This window comes from Apis mellifera, linkage group LG11 (genome assembly GCF_003254395.2).
Source record: "Apis mellifera strain DH4 linkage group LG11, Amel_HAv3.1, whole genome shotgun sequence".
Taxonomy (NCBI): Eukaryota; Metazoa; Arthropoda; class Insecta; order Hymenoptera; family Apidae; genus Apis; species Apis mellifera.
The window spans coordinates 611,424-638,063 of NC_037648.1; the positions used below are offsets into that span (position 1 = coordinate 611,424).

The 26,640-nt window shown below is 28.9% G+C and overlaps 2 protein-coding genes, 1 long non-coding RNA gene and 1 other non-coding gene across 12 annotated transcripts in view; all 4 read left to right on the top strand.

Moving 5' to 3' along the window:
* Nucleotides 1-5: 5 nt before the first annotated feature.
* LOC100577406 lies at nt 6-4,791 on the top strand. 2 transcript variants are annotated; one of them, XR_001705034.2, is made up of 3 exons: nt 7-161; nt 4,049-4,359; nt 4,607-4,791. It is a non-coding gene; the product is annotated as an uncharacterized LOC100577406 (long non-coding RNA). The 2 variants fall into 2 exon arrangements; XR_001705033.2 differs by lacking the exon at nt 4,607-4,791 and having other exon boundaries at nt 6-161; nt 4,049-4,587.
* On the top strand, nt 4,095-4,176 carry TRNAS-GCU. Its single transcript has one exon. It is a non-coding gene; the product is annotated as a tRNA-Ser (tRNA).
* Nucleotides 4,792-6,361: 1,570 nt separating the features above from the next.
* On the top strand, nt 6,362-15,836 carry LOC724952 (sodium-independent sulfate anion transporter). 4 transcript variants are annotated; one of them, XM_006557471.3, is made up of 8 exons: nt 6,362-6,578; nt 11,575-11,759; nt 12,353-12,490; nt 12,668-12,946; nt 13,119-13,428; nt 13,765-14,067; nt 14,163-14,397; nt 14,501-15,836. In XM_006557471.3, exons 1-8 carry the CDS (start codon nt 6,533-6,535, stop codon nt 14,754-14,756), a joined length of 1,752 nt encoding a protein of 583 aa, XP_006557534.1. In that variant the 5' UTR covers nt 6,362-6,532; the 3' UTR covers nt 14,757-15,836. The 4 variants fall into 4 exon arrangements, with proteins under 4 accessions (XP_006557534.1, XP_026299683.1, XP_006557535.1 ...); XM_026443898.1 differs by lacking the exon at nt 6,362-6,578 and adding an exon at nt 9,029-9,113; XM_006557472.3 differs by lacking the exon at nt 6,362-6,578 and adding an exon at nt 9,174-9,364.
* A 605-nt stretch (nt 15,837-16,441) lies between these two features.
* Nucleotides 16,442-26,640, top strand: part of LOC410375 — a 34,936-nt gene continuing 24,737 nt past the window's right edge. The window contains exon 1 of one of the 5 annotated variants that reach the window (XM_026443899.1): nt 16,442-16,793. The gene's annotated coding sequence lies outside the window, so the exon portion shown is untranslated. Of the gene's footprint in view, nt 16,794-26,147; nt 26,559-26,640 lie in introns of those variants that run through there. The other 4 variants (XM_006557473.3, XM_393855.7, XM_026443900.1 and 1 more) reach the window with 4 other exon arrangements.

Genomic DNA, 26,640 nt, shown 5'->3' on the forward strand with positions numbered 1-26,640 from the left:
CAGTCCACGCTACACGTTGGTCACTGCACTACCAGCATCGTGTGTTGAAAGGAAAATAAAAAAAAAAAAATGGGAATGATTAGATGTGAATCCCCGCGAACGCATAAATATCTTTGGAAAAGTGAATAAAACGATTTGAATATTCTTACGAAATTTGTTTGGTGAGTATTTTTTCCTTAAAATAATGATTTCTACATAATATAAAAAAACTTATTGTTTCTTGAGCTATTTCGTAGAATTTTTTCAATTTTCCTCTCTTTATTTAATTTCAATCTATAATTTACGATTTATCATATATCAATATATTTCTTACTAGTATATATTTCTATTTACGTATTATTATTATTATTTAAACCTATAAATAAAAAGAAATAAACACGAACAGATTTTGTTGTACACATGAAACTGAAAAACTATTCAATTGAGGTTATATTTTACAAAATTATCATTAAAATTTCAATGTACATATTTCTTAATACAAAAAATTATATTTTATAAATTTTTTATAAAAAATTTTACTATGTAAATTTTAGAAGGGATTATTACTATTACATTGTTAAATTTGCATCTTTTATTTTTATGAACGTTAGTCTGAAATTGGTATCAATCATTCAATTTTTGCTTGTTAAGGATAATTTTCGAAACGATTTTCAAATTGTTGTTGCGATGAAAAAAAAAACAAATTAGAAATTGAATCAAAGGATGTCTCTTAATTAGCAGGGTGAAAACATAACGTTTAAATTTCTTAAACAAGATTCAGATTACTAAATACGTAGATCTGAAATCATACTCTTAAGTGTCATTAGTATGTAATGACTTTATATCGCTGTTTATATTAAAATGCATATGAGTTTCGTACATAAAAGAAGCTTAAAATTAAATTATAGAAAATTAAAAAAAATTGAAAAAAATTTGTTTATATTCTTTAATTAATATTTTTTTTAAAATAATAGAATTATAGATACAAAATTAAAAATTCGTATTCATTCTATATACTATACATATTCTTGACCTAAGTAAAATTCTTTTTATTTGAAGAACCTGTTCCTATCCAGAATGAAGACTTCTCTTCAAGGTAATTAAAAACGAACACATACATACGTTGCTTAACAATATTGATAAATTTGCATCTAATAAACATACATATATATTTTTTATTTATTTAAAATTTTTAGAAATTTCAAGTTTACCATTATTTTCGATCAATTTGCTAAAAGATTGATGATCCAGAAGAATTGGAAAATATAATTTTAATAAAAAACTATGAAAAATTTATTTCTCATTGCTAATCATAAAATTCATTATTTAATCCAGATCGATTGCGTTACTCATTATTCATTATGTAAATACAAATTGTCCAGAATAATTTATCAAAATGATGTAACGAATGATTTGGATGTTACTCACATCCTTTAATGTTGAGCAATTTTTTTTCCATGTGTTAGACATAATAACGTATATTATATAATTTTTCATTAACATATATTTTTCTATTTAATAATAAATAAGCATAAAAAAAAGGAAAAAAAATTCTACGAATGAATAAAATTTAAAAAATTTGAATTTTAAATTAAGAATTTGTAAATTATTCTAAATTAGCATGACATGGCATAAAGCATGGCTTACAAAAATTATTATAGCATAGTTATTAAAATCCTCCGGTTAATGAAAGCATTTTTTCTTTTTTTTTTTTAAATAAAAATTCTTTTATCATGATAATATTAATTACTATTTACCAGTTATACATATACGTTACATAATTCGGTCGGTAGTCGCGTGGGATCATTAAGGATAAACTCTGATGCCTCCTTCTTCCATGATGAATCCAAGATCTTTTTCTACTTGATATCTTGAATTTTATTTCCGTTCTTTCTTACATCACTACCAATCGTACTTGCGGTGCATACTTGCCGCCAAATGGAATTCATGTGAATTCATACTTATTGCAATCGAGCCAGAAAAAATAATAATATCATCACGTTTGAATCACGTTACAAATCGTATCGGACGATAATAAAAAAAAAAAGTCATTTACAATTATCAACCGCATTTGATTCTATTCTATGGGAGTTAACATCCGGCTTCATTGTGCCCGTCACGTTTTTCTGCGAGGAAAAACTTTGTTTCGTCGGGACGCATTGTTACGTACAGTCGGACCTTCGATCTAAAATAGAGTTTTTAGTAAAATGGAAGGAAAAAAAAAAAGAAAAAAGAAAACGTTACGAAATGTCGACGATAATTTTCTTTGCAATACCCTCTCAGGACGGATACATCGGACTCGGATATTCGTGTATATCGGAATTACCCTAAAGTTTAAGGTTATGTCGGTGAACAACTTTACGTTACGTTTTGAAATCCCAGAAATAGTTTCTTCAATGAAACAATAGAAAAGTTCGCAGAACGGTTTGCCTGTATATCATTCTTCTATTGTCATACCTTCAATTATTTATATACAATTATCATCTTCGATAATTGCATGACCTGAAATGTTGGTAAATTTAGAGTTATATAATCCATTTCTACACTATTGTCCATCAGTTTCAAGTCACCATAAATTTCGAATATTCTTTACGTTCAAATCTATCGATAATGATCTTTGAAATCAATAATTTTCCATAAAGTAAAGAATAGAGAAATATATATTGGACGTCTTTAATGTTTATGTTCATGTTATTTTTAAATAAAGATTTAATTAATTTCACAAAAGAAATTTAATTTTTGTTATCCTATACTATATAAATATTAAGATATTAAATTGTACCAGTAAAGAAATTTACATCAATAATTACCTTTCATTCATTAATCTTTATAAAAGAAATTGTAATTGTGGATAAGAGTAATTTCAAAAATACAAATGTACTAAATAATTTAATTAGTCATGAATACTTGTAATGAATACAATGGAACTTATTCATGTTGTATAGATTTCATAATTATCAGTTCCTGCAATTTTAATTTATCACTACAGAGGATGTGAAAATTACAGTGTCAGCATACATTTTCTTTGAATTACGATAACTTTTGTCATTTTTCATTTATTTATTTATACTTACTGAAATTACTATATTTCTTGTGCTTTATTTTATTTATCATTTAAAAGTTCAATGTATTAAATATGTGTTATTAATTTTTGAAAATGGTAATATTAATATTTCTTGTAAGATTATATATAATGTTGTTCAAACTTGGTTAGAAAGCACTCTATTAAAATATGAAGTTCATGGATCTGAAGTACACTTGAATTGGTTCAAGTAGTAGTCACGTGATTTTTAGAATTTCCAATTTCTCGGCCGATATAATAGTAAATATGTGTGCTTATATATACTTTTTTATCTACGATCGAACACGTATTGTCTGTGGCTGATAGTTATTTGCATTCTTCATAAATTCTTTTAAAAACACGTTAATGTTTAAATCCGTTATCTCAGAATTCTTTTTCATGTGCTTGGCTGGTTATTTCTTTACTCCTTTTTATCTTTTTCGAATTATTGATTAAGTATGAAACAAATATTTTAATAATTCATTTAAATAACAAATATATTATTGAATTAATTTAGTCAGCACTGTTGTATTATTTGCTTAATATTTATTTTTGCTTTATAATTACTATATCTTTTACGAAAGATATTTAAATTTATATATATATATATATATATATATATATATATATATATATATATATATATATATAAAAGTAAATATAGGATAGATTTATAGAATAGATAGGTTTTTTGTGTATTCTTCATCCAGTATTCTTACTGAAACACTTTGTACAGTTCTTTCTAATTGAAATAATTCGAGAATATTAAATTGTACTGAACTGAAATCGTGTTTATTAGAAAATGGACAGATTATATAATATTAAATTGACAGTTTTATATAATATTAAAATATTATATATACATTTCATTTTAATATTCTCGTTTATTGATAAATGAATACTAATGATTATATCCTTCGAATTGGAGAATATTTATATGATTTTAAAAATAAGGCTAAGAATATAACATGTAAATTATATAAATGATATGGATTTATTTTATTTTAGGGATGGTTTACCAGAAATAAAGTTAATAAAATAGCCGTTTTCATCGGACGAGGTGGCCGAGTGGTTAAGGCGTTGGACTGCTAATCCAATGTGCTCTGCACGCGTGGGTTCGAATCCCATCCTCGTCGATTTCGCTTTTTGTTACTTTGCAAAAATTTCTAATTTATAAACTATGTGTTGGTAGAGAAAGTTGATAAAAAAATTGATGGCTCTTTAATATTGAAGACACCAAGAGTCATTGAACTTAAAAACAAATATCCTGAAGAAAAACAAACAGGCAATGGTTTTGGTACATACAAATTGAAACCATGGTATTTCAAAATTATTATTATTTGAATTATTTATTGTTATTAAGAAATACATACAACGTATAAAAAAATTTTTCATTATTTATGTGTTAATTTTTAATTATTTATGTGTTAACAAAATGAATGTTGAATTTGTTATTATTATATATTAGATTTAATAATATAATGTACTGTATTCATTAACTAAATAACTAAATTAAAATGAATTTGTGAAATAATTATTCGTATAAATTTTTGTTTTTTCTTTTAGGATACGAAATATGTGAAAAATTTTAATATTAACGAAATGATAACATGAATTTATATATGAAATTTATTTATTTGATTTTTAAGTATTATTCCTCTGAATAGAGTTATGATCGTTGATGATTTCTTGATGTTGCACAATCAATTATGTAAGTCGTAAATACAGAATGCACACGTTCGATTATAAAATTTTTTGTGCACTCGTTCTAATGTACTTTAATATAATATTGATTCGAACAGATCAATCAAATCTGACATCAGAAAATTAGAAGAAATATAGCAGAAATAGACAGTAAAAGTAGATTAGTAAATTACTAACAAAATAATTTACTAACAGTAATTAATAAATAATTAATAAATTGACTACAACAAGTAATTAATATGATTCCCCTTAAGTAAAATCATCATTCATTAGATAGATTTAGTTGAGTACAATATGATGAGAAGCAATGAAATCCAGTAGATTTTTCTCAACGTAATAATATATTCACGTACTAGTATAATTAATGTATCACGTGTTAAAATAGTTAATTTTATATTACAACAATAGCAACAATTTATTTGTTTAATGAACCATAATAGCGAAATTTCAGAGAAACATATTAGGTAATAAAATTACCTTTATGCGTTATTTTCCATTGCTAAACAACAATATAAATATATAATATAAAAGCTATTATAAAATTTAATGTTTTAAATTTATTAATTTTATATTTATTTACATAGTTTATATTTTGTTTATTGCTATTATTATTTAAATAAATTTTCATCTTATAAATATTTATGCATATATTATAAAATATTCATAAGTTATAATTTTATTATCTCATATATAATTTAATATATTAATATCATACATAATTACATATATTAATATATATTTAAATTTTGAATGAAAAACTCATTATAATTACAATTTTTTCAGTAATCTTGTAACATAAAATAAAGATAAATATATATATATACATATAAGAATAACTGAATGATTTATAAAAAATAAATTAATAGGAATCAATCATGTAATATTTAAATATAATAATTTATAATTTATAAACATGATTGTGTTATAAATAAGATTTTATGTAAAAAGTCATAATTTTATTACTATTATAGATTATAATAATTTTATTTAAAAAGTATTGTATAAGTTAATTATTTTAATAAGCAAGGACAAACTTAACAAGGACATGTCTTAGTTAGCATGCTTGTTGAACAATTTTTCAAGACAATTATTTTGCAAATTGTTACGAGCAAAGATATCGCTTTGATCAAGGCTATCAAATCGATAAAACAGTAGGAAATGTAATCACTTGTAGTCCCTTGTCAAGATTAGATTTATTTAAGCACACGTGCGTTAAAATAGTTGTTGCAGATAATATGCTTTTAAATAATTATTAATTGTCCATAATTCATATTTGTTTCTATTCTTGATCTATATAATGAAAATTATTTTTTTATTTTTAGAAAAGTGATTTAGTCTTTTTGTATTATTTTGAAAAAAATGAAAATTTAAAATTATTTTTTTCAATAAAAAAGAATAAATCAATAAACTTAAATTTTTAAACTTAAAATTAAATTATTAAACTTTATAACAAACAAACAATTAAAAGAATGAAAGAACAAATAAATCCATAACTTGAAAAAATTTTTCTTTATTATATCATTTAATGATAAAAATTATAATTTTAAATTTTGTAACTTTTATATCGAAATATGTTATTCTAGAACAAATGAATTTTATTAGATGTAATAAAATGTTCATGACATTATAAACACATTTTCAAATGATAATACTATATCAGAAATGATGCTAAATAATAATGTTCTGTTTTATCGACGTTACTTCTAAGATTAGTCATAACGCTATGTGATGTGAACGCTTTTGTATTCATCGTACGAAGGTAGTTATTTTAATATAGATAATGCAAAAATGTCGTATAACAGAGGAAGTATCGGAGAGCAAACACCATTGTTGAGTAAGTTTGATTTCCTAAGTAATAATTTGTCGACAACTAAATTTGCATCGTCATAAGTGTATTTATTCGATATTTCATTTTGTTTGTGATATTGTGTACAATGGATAATCGTGTAAAATTTATGAATCATTGTTTTTATACAATTTTTCAATTCTATGAAGAATTATTCTGAAAAAAATTTTATAATAATATATAAATTTTTTAATATTTTATATCTGAATGTTTTTTTTATAGTTTTTATGTAATAATAGAAATCATAAACAAATGAAACCGTAGATGAGCGGTTAAAATGCATATCTAAAAATTGGATGTTCTTTGGTTATGTGAGTTCGAATCTTCTTGTGGTGATAATATAAAATATATGCAATTATTAATTTTTTTTTTTCTCTTTTAATAGTAAAAATTTCTTCAATTTTAATAAATTATTTATTTTTAAATTATATTATATTGTATTATATTATATTATATTATATTATATATATATATGATAATAGAATGAATGTAAATAAATATATGAAAAAAGATAAATTTATACATATTTAAATCTTTTAATCGAATTATAAGTTTTATGATATATTATTAATTTTTCAGAAATTTTTAAAAAATACGTAAAATATTATCTGTGGAATTTATAGCAAATTTGTAAGTATATTTGATAACATACAAAATAATCAATATAAAGATAAAAAATTACAAAGATAATATTTTTATTTGTCATATTTTATTTGAAGAATTATAATTAAGTTTATTATTGAAAATATTTTTTAAGATTTATTTACTTCTATTTAAATATAATTTATTTTATTAATTTCAACTATTGAAGTTTATGACTTTTAAATTAATATTCAATGCAGTGTATAATTAAGTATAATAAAAATAAGGATATTTTTTTTTAACAAGAATAATAGATATTTTTTTCAAATATTATGAAAAATAAAATACATCATTATTTATAACATATTCAATGTTTACAATTATAAGATTATGAAAAAAATTATAAATAAAAAATGCAATGATTTTAATGAAATGTAATTTAAAAAATTTTAATGAAAAAAATATTGTTTAAGAATATTATTGTTATTTTAATTGTTTATATTATTAGGATTTTATATACCTGTACGTATTATTTTAGGTTTAGGTTATCATTTTAAGTTATAGATTTTCTTTTTTTTTCTTTTTTTTAAATGTATTGAAATATACGATTAAAATTATTAAAACTGATATTTTTTAAATAGATGAATAGTAATATAATAATAATATATTTATAATAATCAGTATTAAACGATAGTTATTATTTTTGGAAAATTACAATAGGTGTTCATTTACTGTATTTCGTATTTACAATATCAACCTGTTGAAAAAATATTTTCAAATTTAAGAATAATAATGTATACAATGAACAAAGACATTATTTAAAGATGATGTTTGGAATATGACTTTGGAATATGACATGGAATATGAAATATCATATGTTTCTTATTACATAGGATCATGACTTATATTTTATTGCTGAGTATTTATGGGAAATATGAAGACTATTATCAGTTTAATGTTAATTTAATATCTTTCTCAATTTACAATATATTTTATTGATTTTTTTTTATATATTGATCGATTTTCTAATAATAATTGATACTTTTTTTTGTTTTTAATTATTTTATAGATATATAAATTTTATTACTGTATAAATTTGTTTATGTCATTTGTTCAAAAACCATTTATCAAAGAAATATTCCAAATGTTATTTCATATAATATGTGTCAAATCATATTTGTATGATAATGTGTTTATATATTATATTTCGTTTTTCATTGAATAATATATACCATTGATCGATGTATTGACTCTTCATTGAAATTTTTATTATAAATATGTTTTTGTTAATTTTTTTTTTTTTACTTGATGTATATATCAAACTATTGTCATTATTTGTCATGTAAATAAATCATATTCTTAAAAAAAATTAATCATATTTTTATTGAAAATCATTTTCCAATTTTATAAAATTATTGTATTATTATTAAAATATATTTTCTATTATTATAAAATTGTTTTACTTTGAAGTTAAAATTTAGAAGAAAAAATTATAATATTTTTATTCTTTAATTGACTTGATTTAAAGAAATTCTAGGTTAGGTTTTTATATAATATGTATATTACATATTATTACATATTATATATATTAAAAAATTTAAATATTATAATAAATAAGAATCCGAATTTATAAAAAATTAATCAAAATTCAACAGTATTCTCTTTTTATTCATTTTTTTTAAAGATTTATCTTGCAAAATTATTGCGAGATTTATTAAATCATATGCTTGAATGTTATTAAAAAGCGGATTAGAATTTTTTTTTTTATGAAACTGTAATTTTACTGTCGTTATTAATCATGTGACTCGTTATCTAGAGGAATTACTAAACTCGTCCGATAAAATGTTTCATCCAAATTGAAATATCTCGGTGAATAAAGAAAGTCCCTCTATGCAGTGTCAATATATTGTCAGTTCGAATCTGTCTTATCTACAGAGTCTGGTAATCACATGTTATCTGTATATTCATCTAAAAATTTATTTATACCGTACCTTGGTTACTTACCGTGATTTTAATTGTGATCATGTTTCATTAAACATATTAGTGTGAAAAATCGTGAATGTGAACAATATAATAGAATACATTAATTGTGCATCTTCTTTTTTTTTTTTGCACAATATATTGCATTTCGTGATTTAAATCAATTGTTTTATTGATCAAGAAAAGATTGTGTATTTAAATTATGGTACTATGTAGGTAGACATAAAATCAATACGAAAAAAAATATATACAGATATAAATATAGATATATATATACATATACACATACATATATATGATAGCATTAAATATATATAAAATATTTTTAGGTTATTCAAAGAATCTATGTTTATTTTACAAAGTTTTTCCTAATTATTTTTCTAATACATAAAATCGCACATCTGTTTTCGAAAAATATTTCTAAATATTTCTGAAAAATTAAATTATTTATTAAGATTATTTTAAGATGTATTAACTCCATATGACACGTATATATGATGTGTATATTTAAGTATATTTATAATTCTTTTACGACTATTTAGTTGTATCAATCTTTCCGATTTTTGCTCCATATTTTCATAACGAAACAAAATTTCAAACATGTATATTATTTATTTTCAGAAATATTATTCAGAAGTTTATATGCGATTTGAAAAATGAAAAAGGGGGGGAATTTCGTACAAACATAAAAGTTGAAAATATTGCTTGTAATATTTCATCTGGTCCAATTTGATGTACAATATAAATATAATTTACGTTATCTCGAACAAATATTGAATCTTTGAGAAAAGTTGACAAGAATTTTATATTTTATAGTCATAAAAAATACTATGACCTAAATTAATAATGTCAAAATGAAAGATAGGATTCAATTGTTATTAACAAGAAAAAAATATATTAAATTTAATTTGTCATTTAAAATATCTATATATGAAAAATTGTCTATTTATTTGAATTTTATAAATTTATTTATTTTTACAACTATTGCAAATCAATAATTATAAAAATATATTTTCTTTTAAATTCATTTCGGTTTCTTTTTTATTAAAATTTCCTAAATTTTCAAATAATTGCAAAAATACATTCAATAATTTTTTTTAGATATCTAATATAAAATATATATTGCATTTCCTGTTTTACATGATAATATATTGTAACTTATTAGCAACGTTTTATTATGAAAGTAATTTTAAATATGCTGACATCATGAAAATGTTAACAATATAAAAGTTATAATCAATGTAACGAATATGTTGTAATGCATCCTTATTGAGGACTTAATTTCCGTTCTTGGCATTTTTCATCCGGCATTTATTGTGTAAGAATCAAAGTCTCGTTTCATTCCCCTTAGAAATAAGATTGTCGACGAAACGTATTTCTTTAACCGTAAAATATATCCGTGAATATCGATTCGATTTGACATGTTTGTAACGAGAATTCATTATTGTTTTTCAAGTGCAGTTACATTGTGAGATAATTAGTGAAAAATGTCGGAAATGATATATATACCGGTTTCCACAAGTAAGAACATTTTAAGAAAACTTTTAAAGAAATATAAAATTATAAACCTAAAGAATTATATTAAATTATATTAAATAAAACAAAATTATACAATTAATAAAATAAGATTAAGATTACTGAAAAATATATTTTTATATTAAGATGAAAATTTTTAATTCATATACTTAAATTATTACTTTCTCCAAAAAGTATTCAATATTTTGTATATTTGTAACTATAGTTTCTTTTTTTTAATTTTTTTAAATTCTTAATTTTAGATTTCTTCAATTAAAAATTTGTGTTAAAATTTGATCATCTGATTTATTTGTACACAAAATTATTCTAATTTATACTATGCAACAAATTGAATAAAAACAGAGATTAAATCATGGTTTAATCTCAACATATTTTTATTAATTTATTAACTGTATATTATCAATGTATTCTATGCATTATTTTCACGAATAAATTAATGTTTATATCTGCTATATTATCGATTTATCAAACTAATGTGTACATCCATTATCCCTTAACAGAATACAGTGTTTGTCAATATGTAATTATTTATTCCATAATTGGTAAATTATTGGAAGAATTCGTGTAAACTTGATCATTTATTGATTGAAAAATATTTTCCTTCGAGAAATATGAATTTTTATTTAACGATTTTGAAACGATATTTCAAATGAGATGATAAACATTTTCATTTAAAAACAATTATATGATTGATCAATTAATTAAAATTTTTTTTAATATTTAATTAATTCATTTACTTACTTAGATATACATATCTCATTTATAAAACGATTAATTTTATATTTTCTCATTTTTTTCACTTCATTTTCAATTTATATTTAAATATTTTTTAAATAACAAATTCATTTCCTTCAAATAATAAACGCCATAATTTGCAAAATTTCAGGGAGGAACGTGACTTCTGGATTCAATTTGAGGCAGCTCCTTCTACGAAGGATACCAATCTTGGCATGGATACCTCAATATAGCTCGTCCAAACTTCTGCAAGATATCTTAGCAGGATTGACTGTTGGTTTGACTGCTATACCGCAGGGTATAGCTTATGCAATTGTAGCCGGACTTCCAGCTCAGGTGTGTACATTTGTCTGGATAAAGTTCTTTCAACTGGAATTTATAAATAAAATTTCAGAGAAGGAGAAATTGAAATGGAATTAGAAGTATATGTATATTCAGTTTTCAATTAGAATTACACAGGTATACTTTCACGTCATTTCATTGCATGAAATACATGGGCTCTTTGATATTTTGAAATTTTTAAGCCGCTATAAGTAATAATTATATTTGTTCAAAGCTAATAAGAAGCATTCCCTTGTAATCTTTTAAGAAGATTTAGACATTCCATGTATAAGATAATTATTAATTACTTCTGAAGGAAATAGGATCATGAAATATTCATTATATACACATCTTTTTATTTTTTCTAGAAATTTCAATCTACTTTGCTGAACGTATGATAAAAATAATTATCTTGATCAATAAATACACCATGTAGAATTGTATGAATATCTGTAAATCAATGATATTTGTCAAATTAAACTTCTTCTTATTAAAATAAGTGATCAAGTGTGTGCTTGATCTCAATAATTAATAAAAAAAATGACACGCAGTTGCGTCGAATTAGTGGGAAAGATGATTCTCGTTAGATGAACTTTTGAAAACTTCAGTACGGCCTGTACAGCAGTTTCATGGGATGCTTCGTGTACTTGGTGTTCGGTAGCTGCAAAGATATCACCGTGGGACCTACGGCAATAATGGCTTTACTGTCGCAACAGCACGTTATAAGGCTGGGAGAAGATATTGCCGTAAGTGGATCTCTTTCATAAGATTTTCAACTATCTTTCTTTTCTAATTTTTAAAAATTTCTTTTTAGAAAGTAACTAAATAAAGCCTGTGGATTAAAATTGATCACTTTTTTCTTTTATTATTTATAAAAAATTTAGGAATAAATAAAATAAAATTTTCCATCTCTTGCTTCTCAGGTACTTTTGTGCTTCCTGACTGGCTGCGTGATATTGCTGATGGGTCTGCTCCACTTGGGATTTCTTGTGGAGTTTGTTAGTATGCCAGTGATATCTGGATTCACTAATGCCGCTGCCATAATAATTGGAACGTCTCAGTTGGGCACATTGCTTGGCTTAAGTGGAAGAAGCGATTCGTTCGTCGATGCCATTTCCAAAGTTGTCAATCATTTTGATAAAATCACCTTTTGGGATCCCTTGTTAGGAATCTGTTCCATGATCTTACTCGTCTGTCTTAAAGTAAGATTTCTTTTCAAATTTAATTTCATTAGTTAACTTTCTTAACTTAATTAATCAATTATACATTCTCATGTTTGTTTTCCAGAAACAATTTTAATTTCTTTTCTTCCCCAATAATGTAATATTGGTTGACATCTAATTGGAATTTTCTTAAATTATCTCAAAAATATAGAAACTACCTGGAAAGAAAGGAGGCACGATGGGGGAAAAATTCATGTGGGTCACATCTCTGGCAAGGAACGCTGTAGTCGTCATCTTTGGAATAATATTAAATCGCTCGTTGTTCTCTTACGGCATTAAGATCTTCAAAAGTACTGGAAACATAACCGAAGGTCTACCGCCCTTTGCACCGCCACCGTTCTCCCTTACAAAAGGAAACCATACGTATCATTTCCAGGAGTTGATCGGTGAACTGGGAAGCACCGTCATCTCAGTCCCGTTAATAGCAATTTTGGAGAGCATTGCTATTGCCAAAGCGTTTGGTACGTTTGTTCAAACAATTTAATTCCTCCCAAAGAATTGTGTTTTCTAAATTTCTTTTAATAAGAAAAGAAACAAAGAAAAACCATCACTTTCAACTTGTTCAGGAAACAAAGTTAATTATAATCCCTCTTTGTGCACACAGTACAACAAACAATACTTTGAATTCCTCTGATAATTTGAACAAAAAATCCTTTCTTTATACTTCATCATCTTTCTATATTCAATCAATATAACAAGTAATATATAATATATAATATAATAAATAACTGTACTTAATTTTCACATATATATATATATAAAATATATTTTAATTAACACGTTGATTATTTGTCCAGCAAAAGGGAGAACCGTTGACGCTAATCAAGAGATGCTGGCTTTAGGACTTTGCAACATTTTTGGGAGCTTTTCCCGATCAATGCCAACCACAGGAAGCTTCACAAGGACCGCTGTAAACAACGCCTCGGGCGTAAAAACACCGATGGGCGGTGTAATTACCGGATGCCTGGTGCTTTTAGCGTGCGGCCTTCTCACTTCCACTTTCCAATTCATCCCCAAAGCAACTCTCGCCGCGGTGATCATAGTTGCCATGTACTACATGCTCGAGCTTCGTATATTCCTCGTCCTCTGGAGGACGAAAAGTAATAATACGTCCACCAATCCTAATTTAAATCCTCTAAAAAAAAAAAATCTTCAACTTCGATGGATCTCCTCTCATTTAATGTTTGCCTTGTAGAGATCGACCTGATACCTCTGACTGTGACCTTGTCGAGCTGCTTGGCAATTGGTCCAGAATACGGGATGATCGGCGGGATCGTGGTAAATCTGATTCTCCTGCTCTATTTCGCGGCCAGGCCTGGATTATTGATCGAGGAACGGGTGGTCGATGGGCTGACGATCCTGTTTGTCTCACCGAAACAATCCTTGAGCTATCCAGCCGCCGAGTACCTTCGTGAACGAGTCATGTCGTGGTGGGTATATGTGCACCTTTTATAGGTCTCATAATTGGATCATAAATTATAAATCAACCTGCGCCGTTCCTTCCGGTTAACGTTGTTGTCGGCCCTCCTCCAGGTGCGACACCAGGCCAGGAACGATTCCCGTGGTCGTGGAAGGCCGCCACGTGCTGAGAATCGATGCTACGGTCGCCAAGAATCTCGCTCTGCTCCTCGCCGACCTGGAGGCAAGGGATCAGAGGCTGGTATTTTGGAACTGGTGCGAGCAAGCCAAGAGGACCTTGACGAGCTACGACGCCTCCCTCCACGCGTCCTTTAAAAGTTCTGGAAGCGTGGGGCAGATATTCTCGCCTAGAACAGCGACACGAGAGTGAAATCATGAAGAGAAACAGGTCTCAGATTGAAGTCTGATTACTTCAATGAGAGGAGGAGAGAATATTTTATTTGGTTTTAAGATTAGATAGTTGGAACTTTGGTAATTAGGGGATTGTTGTGTTGGAAAGAAAATTGTAGCAGTGAATATGATGTATGATTGTGGTGAAGAAGAATGAGAGACTTTGTGCAAAAGGAGGAGATAAGTGGAAGAGTAATCTTCTTATTCTGTAGAAGGAGAATTTGCAAAATTGAATTTATTATTCTATAGTTTATAATGTATTATTGTAATTTTGATTTAATTCACTTAATTTTCTTATTTGTATTCCACAACTCCTTCTTTTCTATTTAATTTTGTTATTTTGTTACTTTATGGAAGATAGTTTTCATCAAGTTATCATATTATGGTTATTAATGACATTTTAAATTTTTGTAAAGGAGAGCATAAATTATAATTATGTATTTTGTTACATTTTTTAAAATGTATTTGATTAGTATTTTGTGCTCAGGTGATAGATAGATTTATATGTTAAGATTGGAAGATTATTAAAGGATATTATAATGATCTTTCTATTCATAAAGTGGAACTTTGAATGTTTCCACGAATATCTACTATTAGAAAGTTTCATAAGAGCAATTTTCGTCGAAAATTGCAAGCATTTATATAGAGTTTTATTACATATGCGCATGAAAAATACAATTAAATAGTAATGTGCATTTATTACTCGTTTTAATTCATTTCTATTTAATCAATTTTCTCTCAATTATTGATAATTAATATCTTATTATGTGATATTGTTTACAAATCTGTTTTTATGATTTTTAATAAAATAATGAGATCTGAGATATTTAATTATCATATTTGCATAATCGTTATTTTTAAATTGGTTTCACGTTTGTTATAATATAAATTTTTTTCTTAAATTCTATCATAGGAGTAATTTTATTTCCAGTTTAATATAATTCATATAAAATGCTATTGTACCTGCAGTAAGGATAGAAATTTGTGAAACCTAAGTCGAATTTTAAATTATGTAAAAAATCATTAAAAAAAATTTTAAATATAAATATTTTACAATAAATAATAGAATGTAACTTTATGTATAAAAATTATATCACATTGATAAGTCTAAGCGTGTCTTATACAATAATTTTAAAATTATATAATCTAATAACTTTGATAATCAAATTTACAACTATACTTTTTTAATTAATCTCGAAAATTTTATCGGTAAATAAGATTGGCACGAAAATATATTATCTATTTCATTATATAATAAAAACAATAAGATTGAGTATAAATGTTTTTTATTTAAAAAATAATTATTTCTGTTGCTGCCTCAATTATCGTTGTCTCTTATTATCGTTACATCATATTATTATTTAATTAAATAGATTATACACGTATGATACTATACATTAATCAATTATACATATCTTTCTTCTATTATTTTAAAATAGATTTCTTTTTTTCTTACCTCAAAATAAATTATTACAATTTAGTTGCACTAATTCAACAATTATTAAAACATAAAAGTTAAAAATGTAGCTCGGAGGATGCTTCTGCGCCCTTTTTCTTATAGCAGCATCACGCATGCGTAAGAAATATCTCACGTTCACGATTGCGCGCGCATCGATAATCGACCAATAAGAAAGCTGGATAGTAGAGGGTGCTTCGATCGATGCTCTCGTCCTAGGAGTGTGCGCCAGTGGGCGACCGTTTACAACGCGATAAGCGTCGCGGCGCCCTCAACGACAGGCAAGTTGAGGACGTCGTCCTAGTGCGTCCGCTTTTCATTCGGTTGTGCTTCCTCGTGCGGGTTCGTTGTGTCCATATACGAAAAACGAGATCCTCGATCCCGTTAAATCGTCGATCGCTGGTGTTGTTACATTTCGTGTTTACGACGAACGGCTGTTAAAACGATCGCGATGAAACCATGAATCAGACGGTTGTGACCAACGACAACAGTCAAGAAGATGCCGGTACATCACTTGAACACGGGAAATGCGGGCCAGCTGGACAGTGTTGCTGTGTAATCGTGAGTAATTTTGAATTTTATTCGTCAAAGTCATTTCCGAATCTAACCGTAGCTTCGTATTTCGAATCGTGTCGAGCAATTTCTTATAAAGGTCAGTGTACTTAACAGTTGTTCAATTTCTGTCACGATTAACCGACATATGGGGCGAGAGATTGTCTCGTGGATTCGTACATGTGTGTCACGATTCGGGTGACCGTAGTTGATATAACCTTCAATCTAAACCAAGTTTTTATTATTTACGTTGTTGAATTTCAAAGGAATTTTCCTTGTTATTGTTTCATATTTCGTATTGATTTATGATTATTTGTAACATTTTAGAATTAGAAACAGATTTTTATTAGAAATTTAATTAGGTTATATATAAATATCGATTAGAATTTGTTTCAAAAATAATATTTCCGATCACGTATTCGAGAAACGATAATCGAAAAATCCCGCGAATTACGTATTTAAAAATCAAAATAATTCAATGATATATTTGCATAGATACTATTATTTTTTTAAATTTGTTGATAATATAATATAAATTTTTTTTAATTAAAAATTAGATCTTTATTAATTATATTTGAAACAATAAGAATATAATTCATTTTTAGATAATTTTGGGAATTAAATGTCGGAGAGAAGATTGATGCTTCGAATTTATAATACGATGTATCAAACAAAGTGAAATTTATTATTTAATAGTGTAAAAGTTAATAAATATTAAATTTATCGATTTTTTATTTTTTCAAAAGATCTATTTAAAAAAAATAAATTTATGTTTCAAACCAAAGTTAAAACGTATAATATGTATATAGAAAAATTTACTATTAAGAAATTTCTAAGAATTAATATAATAAGAAAATTAAATTTTTTTATTCCGTCAAAAAATAGATCCTACTCGATTCGGTAATAAAATTATTTATAATAAATTTCACATATGCATCTCACATGTAAAATATTGTTTCAGTAAATATTCTCAAAACATTCAAAATATTTTGTTTAAATTTCAAATCTAAATTGTTGCACAAAGAATTTCACGCGCAATAGCTTCCTATCATACCGATTCGCAGGTTTCTCCTATGTGCATGTATAGTTTCGTTAAACATGTTACCAACCTTTAAGTAGGAATATTTCGATTTCGATTCACGGTGCCGCGTTACACGCATTTCCCGGTACAAACTTTGTTAGCAAATCCCAATTGATTACCGAGTGCTCTCCTAGTGAACTTGCTTTTATGCTTATTGCCGGCTACGCAAACACAGTGTGCCCGAGTGTGAGTGCTGGTAGGACCCCGGTACACCGGATATCGGGTTATATTATTCATGAATGTGTATCACTGTTTCAAACGAAACAGCGACTGGCACACGTGAAATTCACGATGCAGCCTGTGAACGGGACGATTCGGCCAGTGGAAACAAGTTGAACGTATGGGGTAAAATTTGGCCGCGCATGTACATATATATATATATGGTACATTGGCTTTTTTTCGAGGGAATTGAATTTCAATTTCACGAAGTATACGTATATACCTCGGTCGAGGTTCGATTAATATTTGATTCCATTCCGTTGCATATAAGTTATCGGATTTCCCTCGTATTATACTTTTCTTTTCTTTTTTTTTTTTTTTTCGAATTGTTGGATAATTCGACGTTTAGAAATTTTAAATTGACATAAAAATTTGATTTTAGCGAAATTAAATGATTATAAGAGTTAGAAAATTTATATATTTAATTCCTGAAAAATCTAACGAGAAATGATTACGATAATGGTAATAAAATTTCTAGTTTAAAAATGAGACGATAAGATATGGAATAAAATCTTTTCACATAGAATTCTATATCCGAGAAAATAAAATAAAATTCGTGGTAAATTTAGACACAATCCGTTTCGTTCGCTCCGATAAAATAAAACGAAATTTCAAACTTGATTTTCTCCAAGATGGAATTTCCTAGGAAAAAATTTCATTCCATATTTTCGACTGATTTTTAAATCTCCTTTTCGATCGTATCATTCTTGCATCATCGTTTCACTTCTTCGCTTCTTATTTTTATCAAATAACCGATAGACGATTCCAATCGAGTGAAATTAAATAAAAAAAAAAAAATTTAAACAAGATTCCAAGATTAATACGTTATATTATTTCCTCTCCTTTATTCTTGCCCTTCCACCTCGCATTATGCTAATCACATTTAATAATGCTCGAACAAGGAACGGAATAGTACACGCAGGATTTGCATGGGCGTTATTACGAAATTATTACATTAATGACGTATCCCCGATGAATTATTAATAAACTCGAAAGTTTGAAATCGGTTGACTGACTATCTCGTATTAATATTTTAATCTAACTCCGGTTGCATTTTAACGAGAAAGTGGCGAACCGTGATGGATGAATTAACAATTCATAATACGCGTGAGCGTAATTGGGGCTAATCTTTTGTTATCAATTTTGCTCTCGTTTAGGTTAAATATCCCGGCAAGTATGTAAATACTGGGAATATAAATACGGTATCGTTACAAACGGAAGATTAAATTTCACATGTGGAACGTGATTAATACGTGATTTATCTCGTACGGCATTCGTTAATCGTTTTATCATCTTTTCCGCGAACGAAATAAATTCTTCGTATAAACAATCGTATATGAAATTCGTAGAGAATTTTTCCAATTTTCTTCAGGTAAAGTTATCGCGTATTAATATTGTAAAAAATGGATAAAATTTTTCCTCGATTCCGACAATGAAAAATTATTACAATTCACGTGATAAAATTAATAATATCTCGCGTGTCAATAAATAGATAAATCATTTATGCAATATTTATGAGAATCAACGCTCGAAGTACGCGATGAATGACTGGACATTTATTTTTTTTTTACAAATTTTCCACGCTTATCTAAAATTAGATACATTAAATCAGGCTTATCGTAACCTTCAGGTGTGTACCACCTAGGGAATTGGACATCACCATCCATTTCGAATGACTTTCATGACTATGAATCTTCTGTTCCTGTTAATGGGCCTGCCACTGATGAAAAGTCTTTCGCTGTTAATCACGCTCGACCTCTTTATCAATCCAGCACTCTCTTGATATTCAAAAAAATCGAGAAACCCATTCCATCTTCAACCTTGAATTTTTTTTTTTTTATTTCCATCGAAATCAAAGTGATCTCTAATTTTCGACCCTATCGATAATTGTATCGACAATTACCGACGGATAAATTTCTCAATTCAAAATTTTCGAATCTTGGATTAAAATATATCCGATTTTAATTTTTATTAAACTTGATATCGAACGCGAATTTAAATTAAAACTTTTTCAACTCGTGCCAATTTCTCAGATGACTTGGCTCAATTTCGATTGAAACATTTTTTTTATTCGAGTTTTTCCAACTTGTTACTAACTTATCAACAGAGGGTAAACAATTTTAATAAAGGGGAACCCGTTACTATTTTTCGTAGCAAACGAAAGGAAGCGGCGAAAAAACCATTCGTCTTTCCACGTTGACTAGTGGGCGTATCTCTTTTAATCCCCTTATCTCCGGGCTGATTTATCTATTGCATACTACTTGCTCGTTAAAATTGAACGATATAGATAAAGAAGACGGACGAATGATCTAACAAGTGTCGGCTGACTCGGCTGTTCTTAAACCAAACGAGTTTGAGCCTCTTTTTAACGACCTGCATTTTAACAGCGAACCGTTTAACCGTTCAGATTAGAACTCTTTTTAAAAAAGAAAAACTTGTTAAGAGAAATTCTTTTTTTTTTTTTTTTACAATGAAATTTTAATTAGAAAAATCAATCGCTGCTTCCTCGCTAATTTCCATTATTAAGTCAAGGGATCGAAAAGAAAAAAAAAACAAATTTTAACGATCGAAAGCAAAATTCAATTGCTCGAATTCTCGTTTATTACAACAAAGCAAAGCAAATAAGAAAAATCGAATAACAACAACAATCTTTCGATTCTCTCTCATTCTCGTTCGAGATAAAAATTATTCAATTCAGATAACAAGCGTAACAATGGTATATTATTTCTCTCCTCTTATCCGATCGAATTAATTCGCCGATCACGAGGGGAAAATATTTTTTTATCCGCTCTTAAAAAAAAAAATAATAATAATCCGTCGACGTGTTCTCATCGGCTCGAAATCTCTCGAGGATCTGTCCGCGCGAACGAAGCTCGTGTTTAGCAAACCGAATGTGAAATGACGAGTGAAGGGCAGATGGATCATTTGTCACCGAGGTGGAAAACAATAAAGCGAGCGAAGGAGGGGAGGGGCGAGAGGTGGAGAAATTTATCGTCCCTCCTAATTGCTCTGCCACGCTACTTTTCCATGGGACGTTTCCCCCTCCACCTCCGCCTCCTCTCTCTGTTCAAAGCGTGAAACGACGAAAGGAGACGGAATGGTGGTAGTCTATCTAAGCGTCGCGCGCTAGGCTTTTATATACCAACTTTGTTATCTTCTATTGTGACGCGAAAAGGTAAAGAGCGAAGGGATCTATTCGCTGGAAATGGAAGAAATTTTATATATATATATATATATGATTCGAGAGGAAAACGTGACGTAAATGTTGGTGGCCTTTTTCGAGGCTTCGAGTTCTGCCGGAAATAACTCGATGGACGGTGAGAAGAGAGTGTTTCGAGAGATCTTCCTTTAACGCTTGCCAGCGTCAATTTTAGTAAAGAAGGTTTTTAATTGTCGAAAATTATCGTGGAAAATTAATTTTTTCGTTCAATTTAATTTTTCGATAAAACATCGGCGATCGGATGAATGGTTGCTCTTTGTTATTGGTGAATAATTTATTTAGTAAAATGATGAGATCGTGAAAAATTAAATTGTTCGAGTATATTTATTTGCGAGTCGAAATTGAATGATTGTATGGTATAATGAATCCTTTTTTTTTTTTACAATTTTATTACAAATTCGTTCGAATATATTTTTCGTTTAATTGAAATACGGGTTGAATAATTTAAAATATATGAAAAATAGCAAAATTTCAGGATGTAAGATCAAATTTTATACTTTATTAAAATATTTGTTTCAACAAATTTTATTTATTAAATTCTCGTATCTCATTCGCTCTCTCTCCATTTCCTTCTATTTCTTTAACCAACAATTTAATAACCAAACATTGAACGAATCATACACGCGCATGCGCAATTTTCAACCAATATAACACTGGATTGAAAAAGTCGTGCACGCGTGAAAGTAAAACGCAAGAAATGAATGGAATTTTCTTCTCTCCTTTCCTTTCCATTCTCTTTTTTCCAAAAATATATCCCACGCGCGTGATTTTCGCACAAGAATGACTAAATTTCTAAGGTAATGCGGCGAGAATGGAAGAGCGTGGAGAGAATACGGATTCATTTTTCAGAGAAATATATATACGCGAAAAAGAAAACTCGTGTTATGAAATCGAAGCGCGGTGATCTGTATTCGGTTGGCAGCCCTGCTTTAAATTTGCTCGTGGAGCTATAGTACGATCATAGAAAGATGTATGGTAATGTCACTGCATCTTTCTAGTCCCTTTTTTTTTTCACAGATTGTTGTTTATGAGTAAATGCAAATACGAAAGAGCTTACGCTCCGTCGGTAAACCATCGTAAACGAACGAGAAATATTTATATTTTTTTCACTTCCAAATTAGCGATATATCTTTTTTAAAACTTTTAAAATTTTATAAATACATATATAATAATTCTTCACGTGTTCATCAATCGCTATATATGTACAGTTTCGTAAAAGATTAAATAATACTCAATTAGATATTTACGTAAATCGTAAAAATTCGAGCATTTCACTTTGGATATTTTATACATTTTTATTGTTCACACAACGTCAATTTCGAATTTGAAAAATCATCGAACGAGATCTCCACCTTTCGTATTTCCATATTTTAGTTTTTTTTTTTCGTTTCCTATTATTGATTCACTCGCGGCAAATTTCGCGAAAATGAAAATTTTCTCCGTGCTAATTGGAATGAATTATCCACGCAGTGGAGAAACGAGGGCAGTTTGTAATACGGGGTTTTTAAAGAGCGCGATTTACAAGGCGGTTTCATTCTTTGCTCGGATGGCACGTAAATAAACGACGACAGCCCGATATTCGGGGGAAGAATTTATGAAATCCGTCGTCCTCCGCGTTTCCGGGTTATTAACGTTCATTTCCCCTCCTCTCTCTCTCTCTCTCTCTCTCTCTCTCTCTCTCTCTCTCTCACTCTGTCCTCCCTCCTCCCTGTCCGCTTGATTTATGCCGAAGCGCGTTTCGCGCCCAATTTTTCGAATTAACCACGCCGTTCTTCAAACGTGGAATTTTCAAATTATTTTTTCGAAACGAATTATTTCGTAAATTTGTCCACCGTTTCATCCGAGATTCCTCCAATTTCTTTAATTGGTCGAACGAAAAACATTTGAAATAAATTTCGTTCCCAACAATTATCGATAAATTCGTTAAAAGTAGAGACGAAAAAAAAAGTTTCTTTTCTTACGGCAAATTATTTAATCTTTTTCAATCTCGAAATTTTCCATCGAATAACGAAGCGATTTTTTCCCAGAAAATTTTTTAGCTGCATAATTAATTTCCTCGTTGTTTCTCAATTTTCTTTCTCTGTTGATGAAATAAGATTTTCTTATCAATATCAATTATAATAATATCGATTCTAAAAATTTTGCAACAATTCAAATTAATTCAAATTAATTCAAATTTTCTTCAAATCGTTGTCTACACGAATTTAATAATATTCGAATATATATAAATCGAAAATTATTATCGTCGATATTTCAATTTTCGAATATCGATTTTCATTATTTACTTTTTCTCAAACCATTCCAACGATCCTCAGCTTCGTTTATTTCGATCGATTAGTAACAGAGAATGTTGAGAATAATAGCATCCATATGCAATGTAAAATACGTTTAAAATATTTTTTTTTTACAATTTTATTTTCAATTTTCAAATCTTTACTTTATTATCTATTCTCGATCGAATCGAGAGATAAATCTCCATCCGTCACTTCTGAAATCACGATTTCCGCGAGCCCTCTCGACCAGAGAGTTCTATAAACGAGTTATATACTTTGCTCGCGAGCCGGTATACGCGAGAACGTTTATCCAGAAACTACACAGCAGCGGATCTTTCCTAACGAATTACCCTCTTAAAGCGCTCGGTGGCGGCCGGGGTCGCTTTCACGCCCTCGTGAGAATTGCTGTTTTAACGCCGCTCGACCGAGAGACCCGGTTTAAAGATATAACACCGGCTGTGCCCGATCATTTTATCCGTTTAAGGACGAGCGCGAGGATAATAAAAAATTGGGCGATTCAGTTTGTCAGAATCGAGAATCTCACGGAAAATTTAATTTATTAATATTGGTTGGTTATTAATATATTGGACAAACTTTTTGTCCTTTCAGAAGAAAAAAAAAAAATCCTAAAGTCCATTACGATACGAATAATAATTCTTTCGTGCGAATAAAAAAAAAAAAAAAATTGTAAACGCGCGAAATTCGAGACGCGTAATTTCCATAGGAGATTAACGAGGAGATGTCCTTGAAATTGGACACGCAGCGCGAGATTTTATTCCCGCATCCCCCCCGTTTGTTATCGAGCTGTATTGATCTCGGCCAGCAGCCCCAGTTTCGAGTGTTTTAAATCTTGAATCGTGCGTGCGGCGATGCCGGTGGTGACCTATATTAAAATTGCCCGCCGCTGCTGCTTTTCCACTCGATCCCTGTCCAACTGTAATTACATCTTTATTAATACGTTTACGGGACACGGATAGACGAGCCTCTCGTATATTTTCGCGATACGACCGCAATAAGTCGGTATATACGGGTTTTGCGATGTAATCGTAAAAAAACTTGATATGAAAAACGTAATAACGTGTATTTATGCGTTTAGATATAGAGAAATAGATACGAACACACGACGATGGAAAAAGTATAGGAATTCCGAGCGAAATTGCGATATTTATATATAAAATATTCGAAATTTCTTTAATTTCTTTCTATTCGTTTTTTCGTACTTTATTTTTATCGTATAGATTTCTTTAGGATAACGTCTCGCGTTTGTACTCGAAGACCACAATATTTTTAATTATTCACGATACGTCAAAAGTTTTTAATTTTTTTTTTTTTTTACCGTCTAGTTAATGTTAAAATCGTAATTGGAATTCAATTACGAATTCTTCGTTCCTTTTATTATTTCTTTCTGCTGTTTTGATCGTCGAAAAAGATGTTTCCTTCCTTTCCACTTAAGCCACGAAATATCTTTCGTTTCATCTTTGCACTTTCTCTAAATATCGCGTTACGAAATACGAGCTTCTTCGCCGAGACGAAGAAAAAGAATCCGTGGTCGGATTACGTCCAGGTCACGTGTTCGAAAAGCGGCGGAAACCTTGAAGGATCGACGATATTACGAACGTGGTTTGTTTCGATTTCGACGCAACAGGCGGAACGAAATAATATCCATCCGTGGTCACTAATCTCGTATTGCCTCGAATCGTTTCGCTTTTCGTAATATAACTCGCTCGGTCAACTGTCTGGAATTATATTATTATTATTATAGAATTTTTGATCTTATTAAAACCTTGTATCGATCCTTCAAACTGACTTCAATTTTTGACTTTCGATTTAATAATTACGATTTATATATCTTCCTGTAAAAAACTTGATCAGACGTAAAATGGGGATAAATCGTGTTATTAGTTATTTAATGTTCGACTTTCGCTCGAAAGGCAATTTGAAAAGTTTTTAAATTCGTGACTTTCTTGCCCGATAACTTAACCCGTGTTCGCTGTGCCTTATAATTAATCGAACGCTTGTGTATAAAAAAAAAGGAACGTTTGGAAAAATGAAATGGAATATTGCATAAAACGTGTTCAAATTATTGTATGATTACTCGTTTCTATCAGCGATCAAATATACAATTCGCTCGAACGAGGCACAGTTTTACAATACGCACGTAGAATTCGTTTATTTATTTCTCTAATTATTTCACGTTCGATTTAAGATTAATTTCTATCATTTAGAGAAAATGAAACGAGTCTAAATTTGCCTGAATAAAAAGATGTGGAAATTGTCATTTTTTCGTTTCTTAAAAAGAAACTTACATGTTTTGCCTTCCAACCGTTAAATTTCGAATGCCCAACCAAGGTCAACTCGACGTTATTGGTCGCCTCATCTCGCCTCGCCTCGCTCCCCGCTCCTCGATCCCCGCTCCTCGACCAATCCGAGGAGTGTTTACAAATCTTGCGACTCGAGTGTTCCGCGTAACAAACGATAATCTCTCGAGAAGGAGAGAGACGGAGAGTCGACGGTTGGAAGTCGATGGTGGTGGGGGTGGTCGATTCGGTGCAACAGGCGGAAGGAAGTAATATCGGGTGGCGTACCGCGTCGCGCACGTTTCTGCCGCACGAATTCCCTTTCCTCGAGAGCGGTGTATATAACTCGGTGACACACGAGAGAGAGATCGGTCTCTTTGGGACGGGCCTCGTGGAAAATCAATGCTCAAGGACTACGCGCACCTTGTGAAGGAGAAGGAGAGAATAGCGACAAAAGGAGAAGGGAAGGAAGAAAGGGGAAGGGAAAAAAAGTAAAGAGAATATAAATACTGTGGGGGATCGAGCTGCTCTCGGATCGAAGTGTAACGCGGGGTGACACTCGGATAGATTAGCTGTCGTCGTTCGAGGTTTATCGTTTTCGAATAAAACGGCGTTTTATTGATTCGTAACGTCGAGCCTCCAAGTTTTATGGGAGCCAATGTTGGCCTGGCTGAATTCGCGTAGGTATGTGGAGCAATATCGAAGAGATATCTATACGTTATCTATTATTATTTTTCTGGTACTTTTTTTTTTGATTAACCGCGGT

What these genes read in the sequence shown, in the direction of transcription:
- LOC724952 (XM_006557471.3), top strand. Translation starts at nt 6,533, where the DNA reads ATGTCGTATAACAGAGGAAGTATCGGAGAGCAAACACCATTGTTGA. An exon ending in GGCTGGGAGAAGATATTGCC is followed by an intron (nt 12,491 to 12,667) that starts GTAAGTGGATCT and finishes CTTGCTTCTCAG; the next exon opens with GTACTTTTGTGCTTCCTGAC. An exon ending in TGCTATTGCCAAAGCGTTTG is followed by an intron (nt 13,429 to 13,764) that starts GTACGTTTGTTC and finishes TTATTTGTCCAG; the next exon opens with CAAAAGGGAGAACCGTTGAC.